Genomic DNA, 25,750 nt, shown 5'->3' with positions numbered 1-25,750 from the left:
TGGCTCTCCTGCTCTGAGTCCAGCAGTCTACCTCTCCTGCCTTCACACAGGCTGGGTTTGCCTATTACCTCTCCCTTCCCTCCCGTTTCCCACCTTCTCTGATAGAGCAGCACTGGAGCATAAGGAACCAAGCCTCTCAGGACACAGATGGGGAGACTGAGGCCCGATTAAAGACAGAGGACCACAGCCAGGTCACCCGCCTCTTGCATAACCCCTCTGTGTCCTTCGCCCACCCTCACTCCAAGTATTAGAACTTAATAAATCTGTGGCCCTGACCAGAGATAGGCTGATGGGAGGTCCATTCCCCCTCCCGGTGTTCTCACAGCAGTGTCTGAGAGGTGGTGGCCTCTCAGCTCCAGGGCTGAGCAAGCTGAGGAGGGACTTAAGGCAGGTGACTGAGAGGCCCTGTGCAGCCCAGGTGGATTCTCACACATCAGGATGCAGAGGGAGGAGGTTCTGGGTCAGGAGTGGAGATGACCTGCCCACCATGCCATCCTCATTTTCCTGGAAAGCCCTGTTTGGTGCTGAGTGCCAAGCTCAAGTGAGCACACAGGCACTGCGAGGGACCAAGAGGGACCCTAGTTGATGCCAAGGCCCCCACCAACCAGCAAATTTTCTTAGAAATCCACTTTCAAGAAATAACCCTTTCTTGGTTCAGCCAGGGAAGCTGGTCCTACTCCCCCTCCCCTCCTACTCCTCTGCCAGCCCTCTAGCCTGTCCAGACCAGGCAGGCTACCCTTCCCCCAGGAGCACTGTGTGTCCCCAGGAGCCTCCCTGGAGCATTGGCTGAGACCTGTGGCCTCAAACAGGCTCCCATTCTGGGCTTCCTTTGTGACCTGGGAATAAGGGACTTTTAACTCAATCTCAGGGTCCTCTGATAGTCTGGGACAGGGTGACTTTGCCTGAGCCCTCCCTTGCTCCCTCTTGGGGGTATCTAGAAAGGAGAGGGGTGGGGCTGGAATCAAGATAGCATCTCTGAGGCATACGTGGGTGAGGGGTGCAGCAGGACAATGACCCTTGGATGACAGGCTTTTGCCTACTCTCTTCAGGCCTCTTGGCCCAGCCCTGGATGGAGGGTAGCAGGGTGAAGCGCCCCTGTGCCAGGGAAGAGCTGATCCTAGCAAACCTTGTGAGGGAAGGTGGAAGGTGGAAGGGGCTGTGGCCATGCTCCACTCCATCCTGCTGCCTGGGATGGGAGTGGCCCGAGAACCTAGGGGGCTGGGGCCAAGACTCTTCTGGCGGCACAGCATGGCTGCAAGAAGCCCTCCCTCCCCACCCCATCAGAAGACCTAGTTGCTGCCAGGGACCCTGAGTTATGAATTGCATGAGAGAAAAAAGGGGGGGTTACTTTCTCCTTTGGGGGCACTGAATGCAAACAGGTGGTGGTCCACAGTGATCTGGAGCCTCTGCAGCTCACCCAGTGCTGTCCTGTGGCTCAGCGTGTGAGCCTGGCAGGAGTGCTCCCACTTGATGCTGAGGAAACCAAGGCCCAAGGAGTAGCATGACTTGCCCAGAGTCACAGAGCCAGTGAGCAGGAGGAGGGCCCTGGAACCAAGCCCTGCTTCTTGGATGTCTCTGGCCTTTTTTCACTAGTTCCTCCCCTGGGGAGATAGGGAGCTGGCAGGGGGCAGGTGGGTGCAGAGGTTTCCTGAGGGCTGGTGGGAAGGGAAGGAGGAGGAGAGACACACCATGACCCAGTACCCAGGACCTCAGGAAGACCACAGACAAGGCTGGAGAGGAAGGGCTGCAGCAGCCAAGGGCTTCCCTGCACCTCTGCCTCCCGCCTCCATCGGCCTCTGCCCAGTATACCCCTGTCCCTTCCCTTCCTGGGGAGACCACCTCCCATGTGAAGACTCCACCTTCCCCCCAGGAGTTGTCTCAGTAGGTGTGGTGTGCTCTCGACTCCATTCCTGTGAACTCTAACAGCAGGAACTGTGTCTGGTTCTCCAGTGTGTGCTTAGTCTAAGCATAGCCCCAGCTTTCGGTAGGTGCTCAGCATGTGAATAAGTGGCTGGTTGAATGAGGCAGGGGGCAGGTGGGGAAGGAGTGGGAGACTGAGCAGAGACCCAACCCCCAGGGGGATCCTCTTCCTACACAGAGGACTTGGCCTTGGGGTGGACCTCTCAAAGTTTCCACAGTGGGCTTGATGCCCTCTTGATCAAACTGTAGTCCTGATGGGTAGTGGCTGCTCTTTCTGAATTCTGCTAGGAGAAAGAGCAAGTCCCATGTTGTCCCCTGAGCCCACCCTAGCTCTCTTTGGCCAGCCCAGTGGCAGGCACATGCAGAGCCACAGAGTAGAAAAACCTTGTTTTATTCAGCCCAAGTCTGGGCAATCTTGCTCTGTGGTATGGTCAAAATATAAAAAATAAAAACCAACAACCAACAAAATAATGTTGTAGTGAAAACTAAAGTATGAAATTGGGCCTGGCACCCGGTATCCCTGTGGTTTCGGTCCAGGTTCACTCCCTGAGGCCGGTAGAGAGGGATGCCCCTGTGTTCAGCTGCCCCTGCCTGTGGTGGATGGGGTTGCACCCCTTGGACCAGGTGTGTCCTGGTGGGAGGCTGCCTGGTAAGCAGGACCTGCTTTGGGAAGCAGGGAGGTTGGCAGTTTGTCCACCTTCTTGGAGATCAGGATCTAAGGAGAGAAAGAGAGGCAGGTTTCTGGGTAGGGCCTCTCACTCCACTGTCGGCAAAGCCCTCACTGCCTCCCCTGCCAAAGGCTTCCCTCCACAGCCCAGATCCCATGTGGGAGGGCAGGCACAGGCTTTGTTCCCCTCAGTAATCTGGGCTTGGGGAGAGGGGCCCCTCAGCCCAGGTCCAAGAAGACTTTCATGGACTCCCACCCAGGACAGGGTCTCAGCACCCCCCTTCCCCATGTCCTGGCCCCAGATAGTTCCCTCCCTCCCTCCCTCCCTCCCTCCCTCCCTCCCTCCCTCCTCCCTCCCTTCCTTCCTTCTTTCTTTCTTTCTTTCTTTCTTTCTTTCTTTCTTTCTTTCTTTCTTTCTTTCTTTCTTCTTTCTTTTGTTGTTAAGCCTCACCAGGGGATATTTTTTCTATTGCTTTTCAGAAAGAGTGGGAAGGAGAAAGGGAGGGAGAGAGAGAGAGAGAGAAACATTGATGTGAGACACATCAATTGGTTGCCTCCTACAGGGCCCTGAGAGAAGGCCAGGAATGAACCTGCAACCCAGGTACACAACCCAGGTATGTGCTCTTGACTGGGAACCCAAGACTTTATGGTGCATGGCCAGTGTTCTGCCGGTGCTCTAACCATTTAGCACACCGGCCAGGGCATCCCAGATTGTCCTTCCTTCCTTCCTTCCTTCCTTCCTTCCTTCCTTCCTTCCTTCCTTCCTTCCTTTTTCTTTTGTTCTTTCTCTCTTTCTCCTTCCTTTAAAAATATGTTTTTATTGACTTTTTTAGAGAGCGGGGAAGGAAGAAGGATAAAGAGATAGAAGCATTGATGAGAGAGAAACATCATTGATCAGCTGCTTCCTGCACGCCCTCCACAGGGGATCAAGCCCACAACCTGGGCATGTGCCCTGATGGGAATTGGACCCTGACCTCCTGGTTCCTAGGTTGATGCTCAACCACTGAGCCATGCCAGCTGGGCCCAGATCGTTTTCTAGGCAGAGAAATACTTTCTTTTTACCTCAGTACACTTTTTTAAGCCTTTTTTCCTCTTCAGAAACAAGATTGAAACCCACAGGTGGGAAGGCTCCTTCCAGCTTCCAGTGCGCTGGGCCAGCACCTGGCCGAGGTTAGTGTCACAGAGACACTCTAACAAGACCGGAGCCTCTCCAAGCATTTATGTGAAGGGCTCAGAGGGAAGGGCCGCAGGCCCAGGGGAGCAGGGGAGCCAGAGCTTATCAACTCAACGGTGGGGCCCAGAGATTGATGATGGTTCATTCCAACCAGAATCACTTCTAATCTGGAACTGTTTAATTCGATCTACTTGATAAGGACACTAATGATCACAGTTACCATTCATTAAGTGCTACTGTGAAAGGTTCTCAAACACACAGACATAAGGCCTTTAAATATTCCTTAGAAGCCCATGTGGGAGATAAAAAATGCCTGTTTTATATCCTAGTTGAAAAAGTAGCTCAGAGAGGTGAGGTGAACTGTTCAACGTCACTGAGCCAGGAAGTCACAGAAGTGGGATTACAGAGCCTGTGCATGTCCACCCAACACAGCTGCCTCCTGCTGGTTCCCACTGGAGAAATCTCAGAGAGCCGCACCGCAGATCAACCCTGCAGCCGGAGCCCCACCACGGCACTCAGCTTGGGGCTGACATGGACAGGCTCCTTCTGTTCAGCCTGTAGGCTGGGCCCACCTGCAGCTGTGTTTGGCCATCAAGGTGACTCAAAGCCCCAGGTATGAAAGGGGCTGGGGCAGGGCGCGGGTGGGGAAGCACTTACTGGACAATTTTGCAGTTTGTTGTAGAAACATAGCGACCTGTATAGTGGATGTTGCATCTCACCACATTGTTGGTGAAGTCAGACTCCAAAACAATGTACTTAGGGTTCACGTGCACCTGAAGGAGGGAACAGAGAAAAGGAGTCTGGTCGGGGGCTGTGCTTCACTCGGTCATCAGGGAAGGTGGTGGAGAGGCAGACACACACACACACACACACACACACACACACACACACGGGACAAAGAGAGGAAGACAGGGAAGTGGAGACATAGAGACAGAAATACACTGATGGAGGAACATGGGGAGATGCAGAGAGACAGAGGGAGGAGAGAAGAGACAGTCATAGTCAAAGGACACATCAGATCTCCCTTCTCAGAAGATGGGAAGCTTCCCCAGAGCCACAGCTCAGGCCAGGTGGGCCCCATAGCGCAGCATGGGGCATTCGGGGTCAGAGAGGTTGATTCACTGCCACTAGGAACACAGCAGGCAGTGAGGGGCCAAGCAGGGATCCCATGCCTGGTCTCCTGACTCCGAGGCTCTCAGCCTTTCACCACACATGCCTGTCTATATAACCTGTTGAAGGCTTGTCGGATGCCAGGTGGCATCCCCTGCCCTGGAGCCCAACACTCACTGAGATGATGGCCCAAGCATAACCTGTACTTTTTTTTTGAAGAAGTGCTGTCCAGACACAAGGAAGCCTTTCAAATGTTGGATTATTGTGGGGTGGGGAGGTTCCCTGGGGTAGGCTGCATCCAGCAAATACAGCAGAACATTTAAGTCCGGTGGAAAGATGTTACTTTTAAGTCCTTATACATCCTTAAGGGTGGGAACTGTGCATTGCTTATGTGGGTTGAATCCCCAGTTCCCAGAATTCAGAGGGGCCCTTGCACATGTTTGATGAGTGGATGAAGGAAGGAAGGACAGAATGCCCTTGAAAACCCTGGCCCTTGGGTGAGGTGAAGAGAGGCCTAAGGAGCCTCCTGAGAGGCACTGAGGGTGGGCTGCTATGTTCTGACTGCGGCCCCCAACAGCCATCTTCATGCAAGTTAAAGTCACCTCCCAAGCCGGTCTTCACTGCTCCTTCTTCTCTGGACTTCGGTGTGGAACAGTGGGTTCGGGGGACCTGGCACAATGACTCCCACCTTCATGGCACACCTGTGTGAAGGGAGGCTGAGATTTGCCTTCCCCAGGTGAGGTCATGATGACTCGGTCCTGCACAGCCTGCACAGGGATATACCACACTGGGCAGTGTGTCAATGTGCTTTCCTACCTGCCCCCACCAAGGGAAGGGGCACTGGGGCAAGCGAGCATTGGAGGTGGAGTTTAGGCTGGAAGGACTCGGTCACAGGCGCCTCTGGCTTTGCAGGGCCACTGTGAGGAGCTGAAGGTCTCTCTCAGAGGGTGGTGTCCTCTTCCAGATGGCCTTCACTGCCCGCAAACGGGGGTGGGCCACAGACTCTCCAAGTCCCCTTTCGCTTAGGGAAGACAGAGTCATCACCTAACACCGCCACACCTGGCCCAGGAGTCCTCAGTGTCTTTATGGAAAGAGGCTGTATCTGCCCCAGGCTGCGACCTTCAGGTGGGAAGGGCAGACCTCTGCCAGATGCCCCAAGATGCTGCCTCTGCTCAGCTGCTGGGAAGAGGGGAACATGCCCAAAAGCTTAAGCAGATCTCAGAGGTGGCGACACTGATGTGAGCGTCAGGCTGCTGGAGGCAGTGCTCCAGGCTGGGAGGCCCACCTTGAGGATGTAGTTGCCGGGTTGCACATCAGTTATGTCAATCCACTGGCAGTCGATGTCCGCGTTGTAAGTGTCATAGCAGCCTGGGCTCAGGCCCTGAGAACAGGGACAAGAGTAGAGGGTGAGGTGCTATATAATCCTCAGAGGCCCTCATGACCACTCCAGCAGCCAGGGGCCCTCCTTCCTTTGTGCTTTGCCCTGACCTTGGTCTAGGGCAACTGCTCAGAGTGGGTCTGCTCCTCCTTAAACCCAAAGGGCGGATGGACCAGAGAGATAATAAATATAAGCACCAGATTATAGGGATCAAATGAAGAAGGGCATGGATGGAGGATAGATGGGCACTTTGTGGTGTTTGGGCAGACAGACAGAAAAATAGAGCTGGGTAGACAAATAGGCAACTGGAACATCATGCCATCCTACTCTGTTGGAATGTTCCATTCTTTCCATGAGTAGACACCCTGGGAATGATGTAGGAAGGGGTCTGGTTGGGGGAGGGGGGACGAGTCCCCAAGGGGCCCTGTGGTGGCCCAAGGACTGGTAAGAAGACCCCCATTCTGTTGAGCAGAGTGGCCAGGGGCCTTGGCACTGGTCCTTCAGCTTGGCCCAGGCTGCATCACTGTCTGCTCCTCCAGCTCCCAGGGTGCGGCTGCATCCTGCACCCTATTCCCTACACCCTAGCACAACCTGTGTGTGTGAGGTGCATGCGTAGCGCTTGAGGTTGCCGAAGTCGCAGGTGCTGTCCTCCAGGCAGAAGCTGGCCTTGTGGCCCTCGGCTACCTTCATGCCTGTGGCTGCATCCAACAGGTCATAGTGGCTGAACTCGTCCATGCTGTGGTAATGTCTAGAGGCACAGGACAGGAGATTAGAGAAGGCCTAGTCACCCTGGTGCTTCCCATCCCATTCCCCTCCTGAGATGGGCCCAAGTGACCCTGCTGTGACACAGCTTCTTGGCCAGTCTGGGCTCCTGCTCTCCTGTGTCCCACAGGGCAGCACCTCTCCTGTCCCCAACTAGCCAGGTCACCCTAGGAGAGCGCCCCTTCAGGACTCCTTACTTCCTTCGGGCCAGCTACCTGCACTCCCTTGGCAAATGCCCTTCATTGTAGCCATTTCCATCCCTTCAAGGTGGGTTCGTCCATGTCCCCTCTTCCAGCCCAGCTTTTGTTAAGGCTCCTTTGAGAAACTTGCCCCAGTGCTGGATCCTGGGCAGGCAACACCTCACGGGCCCTCCTACCAGCACCTCCCCTCCCCCAGCACTAATGGATGAGGGAGGTGGGGCAAGTCCTCCAGCCCAGAGGAGGGGTGGGAGAGGCCACAGCCCCACTCACTGGTGGCAGCTGTGCCACTCCCAGGTGTGCTTTGGCCGGTTCGGGAGGAAATCCGCTGTGCCCTGGTTCTTCACCCGCTGGGGGAAGCGCAGTAGCACCCGCACGTCGTAGTCAGTGGCCTCTGGGGCATAGGCTGTGCTGCAGGACAGGTGGGAAGACGGGAGTAGGACTGGGAACCAGGGCACCCAAACCCAGAACCAGCCAACTTGCTCTGAAGATACTGATATCTGACCCTGCACTGCGGGAAGGCTCAGCCCTCTCCCCTTTCTCCATAAGACTGGCAGCCTCGGGTCTGACACAGTCTCTGAGGGTCCCTGGTGCCTGCAGGAGAGTCTCAGCTGGGGAAAGCCCGTGTGTGTGTGTGTGTGTGTGTGTGTGTGTGTGTGTGTGTGGCGGGGTCATATAGAAATCTTTAGAGGTCTTTTTAAAAAATAGGCCGATCTTGCCCAGCCAGTGTGGCTCAGTTGGTTGAGTGTCATCCCATGCACCAGATCAGCGGTTGGTTTCCCAGTCAGGACACCAGCCTGGGGTGCAGGCTCGATCCCCAGGAAGCAGCGGATCAATGATTCTCTCTCATCATTGATGTTTCTATGTCTCTCTCCCTCTCCTTTCCTCTCTCTGAAATCAATAAAAACATATTTTTAAAAAACAATAAAAATGGGCCTATCCAGGAGATTCTGAAAGATTCTGTCCCTCCTCTGGACAGAGCCCTAATTGTTGACTAAAGTGTGTCACATCTTGGATGTGGTCCTAAGAATCAGGTTCAGGCTCTTCAATGTCAAAGCCTATTCACTCTCTTAGTCCTGTCTTCCATTCCCCACACACACTGGTTCCAGCTTCAAACACTGCTTCTCAAACAGACTTAATTCTTTTGCTAATCTATACTTTCGCCCATGCTGTTTGCTTGATCAAGAACTCATTCAGCCTCCTAGGCCAACTCAATTCCCCTCCCTAAGGAATTCTGCTCTGAGTGCTCCACTTAAAGAAATCTTGACTGCTTGTGAGCTCTAACAGTGATCCACACACTCCCCAAGCCAGGTCCATGTCACTAGGTCACCTCTACCTGTTTGTATGGCTTCAGTGACCTAGCCTTTTCTGTTCAGGAGGTATGGCTCTGGTGCAGTCTGCCTGCTCCCAACTCACTTACTTACCCCCAATTCCCAACTGAGATGGCTGTCCTGGCTGTCCTCAGGAGCACTTCTCTGGCACTCATTAAGGTCTGGGCCCTAAGTCCAGAGGCAGAAGGTGGCCATTTGTGGGAATTAGCTCTGTCTGAGAGGATGTCTGGACAACAGGCACTGCAGGCTCCTCTCTGCCAGGACATAAGTAAGGCCTTGTCTGGAGGAGGCTTGAAATCCATCTGTGTCTGGGTTGGAACAGATATCCTCCTTCCCCCTGCTGTGTCCTTCTGTTTTGCTCAGCACACTATGGGAAACCATCAAGGTTCTAGGTCCAGCTTGGCTACAAACTTGTGGTGAGACTTGGAACAAGTCCCTTCCCTTGTTCGGGCCCTGCTGGCCACCTGTGCTCTGGCATCCACCGGCCTGCAGCCCACACTCTGATGATATCTGAGTGCCCTGTGCTCCAGGGCTTCAGTTTTGTCTGGTTTTCTAGGTCTGTACTCCGCACCCAGCTTCCTCTGATGCCTCAGCCCTTGCCGACCTCACACAGCTAGCTCCAGCTTGCACACTACTCATGCTAGCTCTCCTCCCTCTCCCAGTTGCCTGGTTCTGTCCTTGGGGCATGTCTCTTGGGCAGGACCAGGACATCACCCCCAGGACTGTGCCTGGTTGCCTCCTTCCCAGCCCATCCAGGAGCTCAGGTCTGGACACACAGGATGCTACAATGAAGATGGAGTGATAGTTGGGTTTTGACTCAAACTCAAAACTCAGCCTTAATGGATTGCCATGGAGGCTGAATTCCTCACTGCTCAAGGAACCATAGCAGGAGCATCATCACTGTGTTCTCTTTCCATGGACAACTGAGTGGTACTCAAGGTGTGGTCCCAGGATTTTTGCTAGTTCACACACTCTTTGTTGCCAGTCTGTAATGAGATAAGGAACTTGCACCAGCATGTAAATCAACTACATTACTAATCACAATGTTTAGTTAAGCTGAGAGTTCCTTTTTTGAAACCAGATTTTCTTGATGAAGGAAGCAGTGAGTTGAGCTGCATCCTGGTGTAATCTCCTTATATTGTTACAGAGATAATAGTTGTGATCAGCTACTCTGAGTGGCAGTGGACTAGAAGTTCCATAAATGAGAAAATGTTTAGATTCCAAAGGGCTTTCCAGATACTAAAAATAAAAATAAAATAAAAGTAAATAAAGAGTTCAAGTGTCTAAACAAAGCAGGTAATTAAGAAAACTAGGTGCTTCCAGAATAGAGAAATGTCAACAAAAGAAGTAAGTCAATGTAATATTGAACTAGTCATTTAGCACAAGGAGGTGGCCCCAAGGCATACAAATTTGAAGAAAATATTCACTGTTTATAAAGTTAGAAGCTAGCTCTGTAGGAAGCAGAATTGCCTAGGAATAATGGAGAGTTGGCTGGGCTAACCTTTGGGGTCATGTAAACTGGTCTCTCCCTTCTCTGGTGCCACACATAACTGAGGCCTCTTTGTCACCCATGCCCACTGTCCCTACTGTAACCCAGGTCCTGGGTCTCCCTGAGGACTTCCCAGGTCCTCATAGAAGCACTGGAACTTGGGCCCTCCACAGGAACCTTCTCATAAGGCAGCTTGGAGAAGAAAAGTTTTAGTTCTTGTCATTGCACCTCAGTTTCCTGCCCTGCTCAACACGCACCTTCAGGGCTGATGTGAAGATTAAAAGCCACAGTAAAAGGAACCTTCTTTGTATAGTGACACTTGCTGGATAAAAGTTCATTCCCTTCCCCTCCTGACTCCCTTGCAGCAGGCAAAGCTCATAGATGACGAGGGCCAGGTCCTGAGAGGCTCAGACACTTGGCCAGTCGGACACTCAGACATTGGCAGCCTGGCATGCAAGTGGGTTCTGGGTGACTCCTAGGGACTGTCCCAATGCTCCAAGCTTCATCCTCAGCTCCTTACCTGGCCAAGCACTTCTCCTCTGCTGCACAGCGCAGGGAGTATAGGTGGGCTCTCTGGACATAGGTGGACGCTTGCACATAGTTGGGGTCTGGGACCAAGTCAGGGAGACCTGGGAATGAGCAGTGGGAGAAAGGGAGGAGGGAGGAAGAGCATGACATTGAGAGTCAGGCTGGCCATGGTTAATGCCCAGAGACCTCCCCAGCCCCAAATACCCTTTGCCATTCTTCTTCCTCTACACAGGCTGTCATTCAGGAAGCCTCCCAGCCTGAGCTAGGTGTGGGATGTGAGCCCTTCTCCCTAAGTTCAGGTGTGGGAGTGCTGAGACCTGCTAGCAGAGCTAGGACATAAGTAAGAGCTAGGAGACAGGGCAGAATGTGGAGAGCCAGAGAAGCGGGAAGGGTATTCTTGGTAAGGGGGAACAGCATGGACAAGACTTAGAGGCAAGACTGCATGAACCAAGTAATTTCCTGACAGAGACACCTTCCCCCATGTCCTTATTCCCTAGGCCTCTGCATCAGCCTCCAGACACCCTCTGCTCCTCTTGCCTAGCTTTTTTCATAAACCACCAAGATAGCTCTGGGATTTTGGCCCCAAATGAGTCCCAGCAGGCTTGTGGGAAGACCCAGTGAATGTTGACTGGCAGAAGTAGAGGTGGGCAGGAAGGGATGGACTAGAAGGAAAACATATCTGCAGAGCAGGCTGCTGACTAGGCAGGGTTCTCAGCCTGGACACCCAGCCCTATTCCTTTCTTCCAGTCATCTTCCCCTAGACAGGACCACCCCCTCCCTCCCCTGTCTACAGCTTCTGGCCTCCAACCTGAGGGCACCTGGCTTCCTCCCCTGAAGGGCTCAGGGGAAGTATGGAGTCTTCTCCAGCCCGTGATCACTTGATCTCAGGATATGCCAGGATTGGTCCATCCGACTTTCCTTCCTCCTTAACCCTCCCCAAGAATAAGTTATTCCCACTGAGGCAGATAAAGATGAAACAAGACTGTAAGCTCCTCCTAGCTTCTTTCAAGCTCTCTGCTCTTGGGGGACAAGCAAGGCAGGGGGACTCTGTCCTGTGTACAGGCTTCCAGCTCCCTCTTCTGGCTGCCAAAACTCTCTTGTCAGCCTTTAGGTCCAGAAAATGAGGCAGAAGAGGGCACTCTGGCTTCTAAGCCTTTCACAGAGGTGTCTGCCTACAAACCATCCCTCAATGTCCCCTGGGCTCCTAGACTGTACCCCTGCTCAACCTGGGGCCCTAGCCTCATGTGGGGACCGGGTCCAGGCAGCCAGTGTGACCTCACCTACTTGGAATGAAGAGAAATCTCGGAGCACTGGGGTGGGTGAGGATGAGGTGGCTCCTGGCTGATGGAGCCATCTTGGCCAGCCTAGGTCCCATTACTCAAGCCCCCAGGAATGCCCGCAGTCATTTTCCAAGGGCTCTTCAGGCCTTCAAAGCAAGGGGATACCTTGGTGTCCAGCTGGTTCTCACACACTGGTTCCTAAAAGCCTCTGGGGCAGAGGTGAGGAAAACAGGAATCACCCCCTACCCTTCAGCAACATGTGGGGGTGGTCAGCCGGGCTTGAAGCCTCATGAGATCCAGCATTTGGCCCCAGAAGCTGCCTCCCCCATCGCAGGCTCGGTTTCAATAAACACTGCACAGATGGCTCCACAAAGCTTTTCTGGCCTGGTCCTTCCTCTCTAGGCCAGTCCATGAGCCAGCTGTGCAGTCCAGGGAAGTTAGAAGAGGCAGCCTGTTGAGTAAGAGGCCAGGGGTATTTAGGGCCAATGAGGGTTAGTGCCATTACAGACCTCTGACTCTTGTCTGACCCTCGTCCTTTATTGAGTCCTAATCCTAACCACACACTGAGGTCTGATACCTATCAACAACTCAGAATCTCAGACTCATTGCTGTTTGTCTCCAGATTGTAGACTAAAGCGTGGTACTTAAAAAACAAACAAAACAAAAACCACACCTTAAAAGGAGTTGCTTTGACATCATCAATCCTTTTTATTGTAGCTGAGTGTGGTCAGGTTTTTAAAATAACCTCCAGAGCTATGGCTGGGGTAAGTGTGTGTGTATGTGTGCATGCGCATGTGTGTGTGCATGCGCATGTGTGTGTGTGTGTGGGGGGGGGGGAAGGCAGTTGAGTACTACATGTGGGCAGACACCTTTGAGCTGCTGGTTACAATCTGAGCCCTGGCCTTGGCCATAGATGATCTTCCTTTTATTGTTGAGAAATCTCAGGTTCAGGCAGGTGCCTCCTGCTTCCATTGGCAGGGAAGACCCACCTCCCACCCCACATTCCTATCCCCATGTTGCTGGGGTTGATGGACTGCCCATCCCAAGGGCCTCTGTCAGGTAAGCTTCTTTAATGATTAGCAGAGTAATAAAGTCATCCCTCAGTATCCAGGGAAGATTGGTTCCAGGACCACCCCCAAGGACACCAAAATCTGCAGATGCTCAAGTCCCTTAGTCAGCCCTCTTATTTTCCACTTCTCCATCTCCAGATGCAGAGAGCCCACTATACTTTACTGTTCCATCATCCACAGGCATGCTCCTCACCCTTCCCCTACAAGAAACCAGGGCACACAGAGGTGCTGGAGGGAACTGAGGCTCAGAAAAGGCAATGAGTTTATCACAGTCACACAGGGGTTCAGGGCAGCTTCAGGAGACCCTGGGTCCTAAATCCCTCCCAGAACTCCTCTTGTCATTCTTCTTCTTTTTTTAAAAAAAAAAAAAAAAACGAACACTTTTGAAATTTAACCTACACACATTCAAATGTACAAATTTTACATTTGTCAAAACTTGTACAGTCTGACAAGTTTTGACAAATGTAAATATCATCACAGTCAAGCTATGAATTTGAGGAAGGGTTGGGATCTCTTATTCAGAACGTATGGAGTAATCCAGCCCTTGGATGTGGCACTGTTAAGTGGGTTCCAATGAGAACTTTTTGTGGAGACTCCTGTTTTTATAAGTGCAGAAAATGGAATTAATCATAATTCTCATTTCAGAGCAAACTAACCATTATCACTGGTCTATGCAAGGCCCAGTGATAATTGTACTAAAAAATTTTAACCTTCATTCTCACCCCTGACCCTTAGATATGTCCTTGAACATTTGTGTCTTTAGAAAATCTGCAGTTTTTATGTATTCTTAAAGCATATAATTGATATTGTCTTATCATCTCATTCTGATTCTTGAGTTTTCAGCCAATGCAAACTTTTAAGATCTATCTAGTTCACTTCTTATCATTGTCAAATAGGACTCTGCAGTATGCATCCCCCGCCCCATGGCCAATATAGATGGTATCATGGAATAGACCCACAGGATGGGGCTAACCACCCAAAGAATGGTCTTGCTCAGGCTACCCAGGGAGACCCTGGGTATCATCAGCATCTGGCCCTCTGCTCCCAGGAGGTAGACAAGAGCCTGGCTTCTACCCTCCTCTGTCACAGATGTTCTGTGTGATCCTGGGCAGGCTTGGGCCTGCTCCAGGCCTGACTGCCTCTGTTTCTTCAGATCTAATTGTCTTCTATTCTACTCATGGCCTGGAAACCTGGGCTGGGCCCCTGTGGGCACTCTTCCATGCTGACCATGGGGTCATGCACTTAGGAATTCAGGCTGCTTAGAGCCTAGCCTAGGGTGGGGAACATTGAGTCAAAGAGCAGCAAAGGCCCCTGGGATGGTCAAAGCCAGGCTGCTTTGCTAGGGAGGGGCTGGATGGAATTGAATTGGGTCCCAAGGCCATTCCAGAGGCAGCTGCTGGTCTGGGAAGCCCTTCAGCCTAGGAGGGCCCATTAGACCCTACAGGGCAGTGAAGACACAGAGCCAAGGACAAGGGCCAGCTTTTGCATTCTGGCTCTGTCCCTAGAGCCTCCTCTGTGGGCATCCACCGCCCCTTCACAATGTGCTCAGCACTAGCCTGCCCCAGTCCCTCATTGTCCAGGTCCCTTCCCTTTTCATAGGCTCAGTTCCCTCGTATGGACAATGGGGAGATTGGACTATGCGGTCCTTGAGCATAATTTGATAGCTCCATAAACACTTGGAGATTAAAATACTTTTCAGGATCTATTCAGTCTACTCCCCAGCCTTGGGCAAGAGTCTAAGACCTCTTACGACCTCTATGGACGACTTATTAACAGCCAGGAGATTCTCCCATGTCTGACCTAAATCCTTGCTCAGGAAAGATCTGTTCTCTCTTGCTCAGTGGTTCGTGGAGGCTGCCCAGAACAGAGGGCCTGTGGTTACATTCCTGCTGCTTCCCCACACCTCACCTATTTCCCTGCTGACTTCCCCCTTTCTATGGGTTACATAAACCTTGTCTCCTTGGGAATCTGTCCTCACAAGAAGCAGATGAAAGAGATGGAAATGCCAAATAGCCTGAGCCCCGGGTGGAGGATAATCCCCTGAGCCCCAGCTGGAGGATAAACAATGTCCAGCAGGAACGGAGCAGTGGGCTGTGAAATATGTGTGCAGCGGATGTTGTGGCTCATGCAGCCAGACTCCAGAGGAACCCTGAGGTAGGAGAGCAGAACGCTCACAGAGCACAGCTTTGAATAAAGATGAGCCGAGAGGGCCTCTGGGGTGGGAGCTGGCAGCTCTGTGTCCTATGAAATTATCATCAATAATGAGAACATTAAATTGTCAGCACGAGCCTGGCAGTGCCACACTAGGCAAGGTGGTTGCATGGTCCACTGTGCCCCACCATGAAGGGGCAATTGTAGCCCAGGCAAAGGAGCTGCGATGCCATAAAGTCAGGCCCAGAATTTTCAGTGCTTCCCCATTGCCTACAGAATCAAGCTCAAACTTCTCAGGGTTGTCTGGCCTCACTTCACCTGACCTTCTAGATCCTCTCTTAACTCTAAGGACCAGTAGACATCTACTTAGCATAACTGATCTTTTCTGCCCTGGCCTCTGACACGTACTGCCCTTGTCATGGAATTCTCTACTGCGCGCGCGCACACACACACACACAGACACACACACACCAGCTCTGACCTCACAGTCTTTAGGCCAAAGCCTACCTTGTCAGTCTTGACCATCCCTTTGCCACTACCCTAACCCCCCTCCCAGCACACATCTGCTGCCCCTACCCAACTGGGAGACAGTCCAGTAGCAGTGACAACCTCACTCTGTGCAGCAGGCCCAACTCAGAGAAGGGGATCTGTCAGTGTTTGTTCAATTGAGCAAACTGCCCAGGAAGCAGATAGGGGCTGAGCTGGGAGGAGGCTAACCTTAGAGAGGTCAGTTACCTACCCCAAGCCTTCAGCCTCCTTCTCACACACCTCACTGCCCTCCAATTTTTGTGGGTCCTGCTCAGTGCTTCTGACCCCACCTCCAGAAGTCTTCCTGGGTGCTTCAGTCCCCTGAGTTCCCTCTCTGCCCCTGGATCCTTCACAGTGACCTGAACTTTTTACCTTTCTTACAAACGCTCAGCACAATCTTCCCATCTCAGCTTCTAACAACTTCATTCTTTCAGCTGCACAGGCCAATACTTTCATGTTTTGCCTGACTCCTTTCTTTCTCTCACACCCTACATCTAGTCCATCAGGAAATCCCATCAGCTCTATCTCCAAAATACATCCCAAATCTGACTTCCTACCACCTCCATTGCTGCCACCCTGCCCAGCTGCCATCATCTCTGCCTGGATTTCTGTACTAGCCACCTCTGTCTCTGGCCTACCTTCCCATTGTCCATTCCCAGCATAGCAGGCAGGGCCTCTGTTCCAATGTCACTGCTCAGCTCAAACCCTGCAATAGCTTCCCGACGCATGAAGGGTCTTCCATGGCCTGAGCCTGTTACCTCTCTGGCCTGTCTCCTATTATGCTCCCATTCTCATTCCACTCTGTTCTAACCACACTGGCACACACTTAAAAACCCCAGGGAACTCCTGTCTCATGGTCTTAGTACTCGCTGTTTCCTATATCTGGAATGCTCTTCCAACAGATAGCTGCAGAGCTCACTCATTCTCCTCCATGTCTCTGCTCAAATGGCACCTTTATGAGGCCTACTCTGACCACTGTTGCAACCTGCCTCCCCCTGCCCACACTCCAGACCTCCCTTACATATCTATATTTTTTCCATAGTATTTACCACTTTCTGTTATTTAGCTATTTATTATGTTTATGCATGAAAATATAAGATTCACATGGGCAAAAATTTTGTCTCTTTCTTTTCTTTAGTGAATACCCAGCCCTAGACCACTGCTCAGAACATAATAAGGCACAAATAATGTTGTTAAATAGCTGAATGTCCTCATGAAATGATCATCCAGATGAGAGCACCTGGGGGTGGGAGGGGCTCTGCTTTGCCTGCAGCCCAGCTGTGGGCTCAGGTCTCAGTGCACAGTGGGTCTGGGAAATTGAGAAACAGGCAAGATGGAGGTGGGCTTGGGCCACTGCATCCTGTGTGCCTGGTTTCCTGCTGCCAGGCTATGACCTTGGTAAGGACAGGGATGAGTGTGGAACACCCCTGAGTTCCCTGCACTCAGCTCATGGCCTGGTACCTGTACATCCTTGGTGGGCATGTGCACAAATACCTGCACCCTACAAAGGGTCTGGTGGCATCTGCCTGTGTGAGCACAGACTTTATTATCAACCAAAGGCTGGGATTGACTTCAAAAGTCCTTTCTTTTGAAAAAGGACACAGTACCTACCAATTGGCTCACAAGCAGGAAGAAGGGTGGATTATCTCCTGAGGCTTTGATGGCACAGGCCTCTCAAGCTGCACCTCCCCCACCTAAATTCCTTCTGCTCTGGTGTTCTGACACCAGTATCATCCATTTCCAGATGATACTGAAATTCCTGATTTCTGGTGCCATCAGCAAGGGGGAGAGGAACCATGGCCCAATTCTAGCCCTGTAATCCTGAATCCAGAAAAAAAAAGGCCCTCTGGGTCCAGCTGCCTGTGGCAAGGAGGCCATTAGGTCAGGGCAGAGTAGAGGACAAGACCCAACCTCTCCTTTCAGCCTTCTTCCGGAGCCCTGCCGGCAGCTGCCCAGCAGGAATGCCTGCATGGGAATTGGAAGCAGCTGTGGGCTGCCTGGGCCGACCTCCCGTCTCCAGCTCTCCCCCCTCTTCCTCTCCTGCCATTTCAGCCACTGCCCTGAAGAGTTTTCCATGTGTTCTTGGCTTGGACAGGAGTGGGGTGAACTCAGGTTGGGACTATTGGGGAGGGGTGCCCCTTCAGAGCTGAGAGGACATTGAAATAGGGGCCCCTAGAGTTAGAGAGAGGGAGGAGGGGGACAAGGCCAGAACTCCGAGGTCAAGTGTGGCAGTAGCCTGGTGCCTGTAGGTCCTAATGACTCTCCACCCTGCTTGGCCCCCACCCCAAAAAGGCTCTGTGACACTTGTGGATTCGAGGCAAAACTCTAAATTTGGTTTTTCAGGGGGTCCAGACATGAGAGAAACAATGAACACGAAGACATAGCCTTCCCTAGAGGCAGTTCAGTGGGGTAGAGAGTCAGCCTGGGCCCAAGCTTGGCCACTGATGAGTTCTGAGACCTTGGATAAGTTACTGAACTTCTCTAGCCTCAGTTTTCTGGTCTGTAAAATGGGGGTGATAATGCTACCTATTTCACAAGGTTGCTGGGGGAGTTAAATGAGAAAATAAAAATAACTACTTGGCATAGTGTCTGGTACCTGGTAAGTGTTCAATAAATATCAGCTGCTATTATTATTTAAACTAGGAGTTATCTCTTCTTGCAGGGGAGAGAGGCTATGACCCTGCAAATGGATAAGTAGAGAGGAGGCAGGAAATCTGCCTGAGATGAGGCTGCCAGGACACCACTTGTTTGTTCCCACACTAGTGGCATTTGACTGTCAAACAGGGAATTAGGAGGAAGACCCAGTTTCCTGTCTCCACAACCCACCTGACCCTTTATGACAGCTTCCTTCGCCTGAAAACTCCATTTCTTTCTGAAGAAGCACTGAGACAACTTCAGGGAAGGAGGAAGGGGTGCTCAGCTAGGATTCTGGCTCCACTAGTCACCAGTTATATGACCGTGGGCAAGTCAACCTCTAAGGGCCTGAGTTTCCTCATTGGAAAAATGGGGAATAACAACACCTTGGGTTGTTATGAGGATTAAGTTACTTTAATTATAAAGCACCCAGGACAGGGTTAGGCACTACGGAAGCACTAGATGAGTGTTTGTTAAATAAAGGTCTAAGTCTGGAGTGAGGATGACAAGGATTTAACATCACACTGCTGAGGGACTCTTCACTTCCAAAGCCTTGTGCACTCATTGTTCCAGATCATCCTGTCACCACCACCGCCTGGAACAGAGTTGGCAAATATCTGTTGATTGACCAAATAAATGAAGTGTGCAAGGTAAGCAAGAATACACAAAATTTTAAAAAGTAATAATATGTGATATTAAGAACTCAGAATGGAGAAGTCATACAGACTCAAATCCTGGTTTCACTACTAAGAGGCTGTGTGACAATTAGCAAATGAGCCTGTCACCTTATCTATGAAATGGGATGAATGACAGTACCTGGCTCATTATTGCTGCAGGAGTTAAGAGGGGTGATATGTAAAACTAGAGGCCTGGTGCACGAAATTCGTGCATGGGTAGGGTCCCTAGGCCTGGCCAGTGATCAGGGCAGATCAGGGCCTTCCAGATGCTTGCTGGGGTCTTCCTTCATTCCACACCACCCCCTGGTGGTCAGCGCACATCATAGCAAGCAATAGAACTCCCATTCTTCCCGTCGAACTCCCATAGGGACACATTGCATATTAGCCTTTTATATATATAGATGCCAATAGATGCTAGTGTCAATACCCCCACCCCCCCGCCCCTGCTGCAACTAGGGGAATAGGCCCAGAGAGGGGAAGTTGGTGGAGGAAACCCAGGCTTTTGCACTGCCTGCCCAGTTTGCAGGTGGAGTATGGGTCCTCCTGGGTCATTTCTGTGCAGTGCAGAGAAGACAGGCTCAGTTTGAACTCTGGCTCAGTTGCATGTAGCAGTGAGACTTCCCTAAGTCTCAGTTTTCTCAGCTGTACCAGAGAACCATAATCTTCATCTCTCTGGGAGGCTGCAAGGATGACTGAAAGTAAACATTTAAACCACTAAGTTCAGGAGGTGTTCTTCAGCAAATGACTAAATTATTACCATCGTCTCTGCCTTGGGACTCTAACTCTGGATGCTTACTGGGGGAGACTGTTTCTGTCCTTCTCTGCATCTATTCCAAGTCCGAAGAAGGTGGGTAGGTGACTTGGAGGGGAAGGTAGTAGGGATGTGAGCAGGGAGCCAGGGCTGCTCTCAGGGACTAAGGGACCATGTATGGTCTCTTGAGTGAGGGGCACTGGATGGAGAGGGAGTACCCCAGAAATACCTGGGTGTGCAGGTGGAGGAAACCTCTAGGCCTAGCTGCAGCAGAGTTCCCATGGGGGCTGCAGAGGCTTGAGAAGGGGAGGAGGAGGAGGTTAAAGGAAGGAGGTACCTCAAGGTCCTGGAGCCACAGGCCAAGGCATCAAATTCTGTCCTGAAGGCTTTGGGAGCCATAGGACCTTCTTGAGCAGAAGCGTAACATGGTCAGCAATGCAAGGGTTTATCTGCCCCACGTGCAGGATGGACTGGTGAGGGAGAGGCAGGGATCAGGCGATCAGGGGATCAGGGAGGAGGCAACCATAGCTCTCTCTTAACCTCTGATTGGCCGTGTGAAGGCAGGGCTGGAGAACCTCTGCCAGGCTAGGCTGGTGAAGCCATGAGAGATGTCCTGGGAGGATGGCCCAGGCTGCCTGCTCCATGTTACTTTGATAGGGTTGCCGGAGCTGATGAATCAGGCCAGGGGTGTGAGGGGGAGGCCCTAGGAGAAGAGCTGTGGTATTCTGGGGTCAGCACTAAGACCACCAGCTCAGAGAAGACGAGGCTGTGGGGAGGCAGGAAAGGGGGCAAGGAGAGAGCGGGCCTGGCTGTGGGAGGAGAGACATAGCAAAGGGGATGCAGCCGGGCCTAGGAAGCAGGTGGCCACCCTCCAGGCCTCTCATGGATTGTGGACAGCCAGGAAAAGTAAGTTACCCTCTCTGAGCCTCTGTTTCCTAGTCTTCTCTCCAGTTACACATTTTAGAGTCAGATATTCTTGGATACCCCTGTCCAGGGTGAGAGGGAGAGGGTCGAGGCACCCCAGGAAGAAACTGGGTCTGGACAGGCACTTGGAAACCACCCAGGTAGAGGGATGAGGGTGGTGCGCACATGTGTTTAGTGTTGTGAGGATACATCCACACCCACACACTCAGACTGCCAGCACTGGGCCTCAGCCCCCTGGCTGTGTGGCCAGGAGGAATGAGGTCAGCTTTGGAGAATCTGCCCTGGACTCCCACACCAAGCCTGGAGGTCTGAGTTAAAGAACAAGACTTGGCCTTCCCTGAACCGGGATTTTCCATGGTCCTGGCCTAGCAGAATAAGGAGGGGGAACCAATAAGAGGAGAGAAAGTAGTGTTCCCTCTCTGAGCCTCAAACTAGCCTGCACTCCACACAATCCCACCCCGAACACCATCCCCTTCATGACCAGGGGAGGGTGCTGATGGCCATCCTTTGCAACAATGCTTGGGCACCTCCTCCTGGGAAGTCCTGCCTGAGTCCCCAGGCCCTGATTTTGGAGACTCCTCCTCTGACCTTCCATAGACCATCTCCCAATGCTTGCCCAATCACAGTACTGAGATGCCCTCTTTTCTGTGCTTCCCAGGGCAGGGCCTAAATTTGGTGCATACCAGCATACTACCTGGCCTCCAGCATACTACCTTCAGGAGAGAAATGTCTTTAACCCAAATGAACTGTGGAGCTCAGGGGCAATGGCCAGAGGCCCTGCTAAGCAGCAAGTACCTCCACTCCAGACATGGCCTTGCCCTGGCAGGTCCCCTTCTGAACCTGAAAAACTGACAGGCCAAAAAGGAGGCCTAGAATACCCACTGGCTTGGAGCATCCCCACGCCTGACTGCCAGCAGTGCTGTGGAACTTGAGGCTTTGGTTTTCTCCTCTGCCCAGAGGTGGGGCGCCTTTGGCTGAGTCCCACTCTGTGGTCTTCCATTCTAAGAAAAGCCACCACAAAAAGTTAGCACCTTCTAGGCAAAATATCCTCTCCTCCAAGGAGCTACAGGAGCAACTGATGAACAGGTGCTGCAAGTCCCAGTGAGGACCATGAAGATACACCCTTCATCACATCACAGAGGGCCCTCCATCTCGGTCCTTTTTCAGCTCCTGCAGATTCTCAAACTGGGAATCAGCACCCAACGGGAGTGCTATGCCTTGGATGTGAGGGAGTGGTGCTACCCGTGGGGACACTCCTCTCAAGAACTATAGCCTTGGGTTCCAGCAGCCCCTAGGGAGACAGAAGCACTGCCCTTACCTGAACCCCTGCCTCAGCAGCAGCCTCTCACCCAAGGTCATTATGGCTGAAGACAAGGCAGCAGTCCCTGTGCTGACAGAGGCAGCAGAGAAAAGGCTGAGGGTGCAGCACCTGAGCCCCTGGGCCTGAAGGCCTCAGCCCTCACCTGGTGGGCTGATTTTCTGTGGAGCAGAGAGAGAATCAGGGCACTGATTGCACCTTGAAAGAGCTATGGCAGGAGCATACATGCACTGGAGACTGAATGGAAAGCCTTGACCAAGGTGGATTTTGAACTTGCAGAAACAGAAGGAGGAAGTGGAATTCTAAGACAGAGGGTGGGCCAATAGCTGGCCAGCTCTGGCCAGACCACTAGCGGGCCCACTTGCTAATAGCAGGTGAGGAGTTGCCCATCTGAAGAAGGAAGGCTGCCTCCTGCACTTCGTCTTTGTGTGCAGATGGCTTGGGCTTTCCAGGTCATAACGTCACCCTTCTATCCCACAAAAAGCCAAAGGGAGGCCCATTCACAGTGGCCTCCTAAGACTTTCTCAGGGCCAGGACTAGAATGAGCTAGTTGAATGAATGGGGCACTGTCCTGGGGTACAAACTTTAAGAGGGCGCCAAAATACTTGGTAACTAAGATAAGCAATATTTGATACAATATTCTAAAAAGTCAAAATCAATGCAAAAAATCTGTGATGAACAAAATATCAAAATTTCAAATAAAGACACCATCAGGATTGCTGATTTTTGTTTGCCTTGGGCTCCAATTTGGCTTGGCATGGCACTATTACTGATTCTATTTAAAACCTCATCACAGAATTTTTTGCATTATTTTGATCTAAAAAAATACATTAAATATTACTTATCTCAATTACTGAGTTTTTGGCGGCCTATCCAATTTTGCAACCTCTCTCATCTCGGCTGGATTCCTGCCGGGGGCAAGAGCTTCCCCTCTAACCTCGAGTTCATTGGGGCCAAGCTCACATAGCCCCCCGACTGTGAACTTGCCACACCTCCAGAGGCATCCCTAAGGGCCTTTCGGACACTCTTGTTCCCTGCTTCACCCGGTGAGGCTGACATAGGGGCAGCTGATTGGAGTGAGGAAGAGGCAGGGAGAAGGGCTCCTTCCCTTTGTCCCCAAATGACTCAAGCCAGGTCTGGGAGGTGCCTCCTCACAACGCCCGACCAGTTCCTCCACCCCGCCCCTTAAGCCAAGGTCAGAGCCCAGGCCTGGCCGGCCTAATGCTGGCACTGATGATACACGGACGCGCGGAAGCTGGGAGGTGGGATGCACTGGGGCTGTTGATTGGGGCCTGGCGGGTCCTGCTTAGCGCAGGGAGCGCCTTTGGTAAAAAGGACCGGCGAGGGTCTGGGCGCACAGAGCGGTTCCTCCGGGACCAGGAGGACAGAGTGCGGGGCCTGGGACTGGGGACCGTACTCACCGCGGCCGTTCTGGGTGGGCCGGTACACGCTGCCCACGCTGAGGCGGCCCTGCTGCGAGCCGCTGCGCTCCACCACCGGCGGGGGCGCGTCGGAGCTGCGCACCGGCAGGTAGGGCGGCTCCAGCACGCGGAACGGGGGCTGCGGCTCCACGGCCCTCGGAGGGACGTAGGCCTCAGCAGGCAGGTTGGCATAGGGCGGGTACCAGCCCAGGGCGGAGTCGCCGCCGTAGGCGCCGCCGGCGGCCTGCGCGGCGTCGGGGCCGGGGTCGGGGTGGGCCTGCTCAGGACCCGCGGCGCCCTCGTGGTACAGGCTGTGCGAGTAGCGGCGGTCTAGGCCGTCGGCGGGCGGCGGCGCGTAGGGCCTCTCGGGGGCCGGGTAGAAGCCCTGCGGCGAGTACTCGGGCTGCTCCTCGCCGCCGCCGCCGAACTCCTCGTAGCGCGCCCGCGGCTGGAACGGGTAGACCACCCCCGCCGAGGCCACGGCCGCCGCCCCGGCGCCCGCGCCGCCGCCCGCCCCGCGGTAGTACACGTAGCCCTGCTCGTAGGTCCGCGCCGCCGGGTCGTAGGTCTCGTACTGGCTGACGAAGGGCGCCTGCGGGTAGGGGAACGGCTGCGGGAAGGAGGCCGGCTGGCGGTACGTGCTGGCGAAGGCCGAGGCCGAGGCGGAGCCCCCGTGCTGGGAGACCGAGGTGCGAGCCCGGGCCATGCCCGTGCTGTCCCCGACGGCCACCTCGCGCCAGTTGTCCGGCACCTGGCCGAAGCCGAAAGGGTGCCGCGCCTGGCCGCGCACGGTGTCCGAGCCCACGCGCCCGGGCAGGGGCAGAGACGGGGCCTGTCGCCGCCGGGGGCCGCCCTGGCTGCGCCGCCGCGGGGTCTGGGGGGCGCCCGCCAGCAGCACCCGGGAGCTACTCTCTGCGCGCGGGGCTCCCGCGGGCACGTACTCGGAGCCCGAGTTGAGCAGGCTGTACACCTGCCCGTTGTTCTCCCACTGGATCAGCTGCCGCCAGCGCCCCGGGTCCGCGCCCTGCCCTGGCTGGGCCTGTTGCCCGTGCACCAGGACGCAGAGGCAGGCGCCCCACACCAGGGTCCCCACCTGCAAGCCGGCTGGGGCCAGCGCCATGGTGGCCCCTCTGCAGAGGCCCGCTGGACTGAGAGGCTCTCAGGAGTGGCCCCCTGTGCGTGCTTCCCTTCCCACGGCCTCGAGGACAGGATGGCTCCTTGCCTGCCGCAGCTCTAGCTTTGTCCATCCTGGCCTTGGTCCGAGCGGGACGGCTCCTCCGATGACAGCATTTCGAGGCCAAGGGGTCAGGGCAGGGCAGGGGCGGTGCCCAAGGTTGCGCGAGGCTCTCTGCAGGGCACCGGGCAGGACCGCCTGGGGGCCTTACGTGGGCAGCCCTGCACTGGCTGGCCTTGGGGCTGGCGCTTTCCCACTCTGAATGAATAAGCAACAGGCTGGGAGTGTTAGGAGGTTTTGGACAGCCTGGTCCGCCTGCTGGGGTCTCCTCCGCAGGGCCCTATGGCCCGCCGGCTTTTAGCTATGTGGCCCGTCCCACAGCTGCTGTGCTCCCTCAGTCCCTGGAGCTCCCAGCCAAGCCACAGACCTGCCTCTGAGGAAGGGAATGAAGCCTGAGTAGGAGGGGGCCTCTGGGGACGCAGGCCTGGCAAGTGGGGCCCAGGCAGGCAGAACAGGGCTGAAGGGTCCGCAGCACTCTGCTTTGGACGCAGACTCCCTGTCTCCAACTTACTGCTTCTTGTGTGGGCTTGAAAGAGCCCCTGACTCCTGTTAACTCTAGCCACTCACTAGGATCCCTGGGCTCCCATTCCAGTCCCCAAAGCTAAGAGACACCCTCCTTGTTGATGGGCCTTTTGGGGGAGATGTTGAACCCTAGCTGAACCACCCTCTAATTCAGGGCGCCTGCGGCCTGAATACAAAGGGATTGGAGCTCAGCTTTTTCTTTCTTACCCTCCGGGTCTATAGAATGGGCCTATATCCCTGTTTTTTGTTGTGTGCTTTTTAAATTTTGTTTTAATGCTTAAAGTATTACAAAGAGTATTACATATGTCTCCTTCCCCCCCCCCCACCCCCCTTTGACCTTCTCCTGGCTTCCCCTACCCCCCAGTGTCTTGTGTCCATTGGTCATGCTTATATGCATGCATACAAGTCCTTCAGTTGATCTCTTACTGCCCACCCTCCCCGGCCTTCCCGCTGTGGTTTGACAGTCTGTTCGAGGCAGCTCTGCCTCTGTATCTATTTTTGTTCATCAGTTTATAATGGTCTTTATTATCCATAAATGAGTGAGATCATGTGGTATTTTTCTTTCATTGACTGGCTTATTTCACTTAGCATAATGCTCTCCAGTTCCATCCATCCTGTTGCAAATGGTAAGAGTTCCTTCTTTTTTACAGCTGTGTAGTATTCCATTGTGTAGATGTACCACAG

At 53.3% G+C, this 25,750-nt stretch overlaps 1 protein-coding gene across 1 annotated transcript; it reads right to left on the bottom strand.

The window, feature by feature from the left end:
- Positions 1-2,294: 2,294 nt before the first annotated feature.
- Positions 2,295-24,761, bottom strand: LOXL1 (lysyl oxidase like 1). The gene is made up of 7 exons (XM_036348528.1): positions 23,311-24,761; positions 10,549-10,657; positions 7,482-7,619; positions 6,841-6,997; positions 6,157-6,252; positions 4,419-4,534; positions 2,295-2,635 (listed from the first exon to the last, which is right to left on the bottom strand). Exons 1-7 carry the CDS (start codon positions 24,428-24,430, stop codon positions 2,629-2,631), a joined length of 1,743 nt encoding a protein of 580 aa, XP_036204421.1. The 5' UTR covers positions 24,431-24,761; the 3' UTR covers positions 2,295-2,628.
- Between the last annotated feature and the right edge of the window lie 989 nt (positions 24,762-25,750).

The sequence above is a fragment of the Myotis myotis genome, unplaced genomic scaffold (genome assembly GCF_014108235.1).
Source record: "Myotis myotis isolate mMyoMyo1 unplaced genomic scaffold, mMyoMyo1.p scaffold_m19_p_1, whole genome shotgun sequence".
In the NCBI taxonomy this organism is placed as follows: Eukaryota; Metazoa; Chordata; class Mammalia; order Chiroptera; family Vespertilionidae; genus Myotis; species Myotis myotis.
The sequence above is the reverse complement of the archived record's forward strand: the minus strand, read 5'-3'. Positions and strand labels throughout refer to the sequence as shown.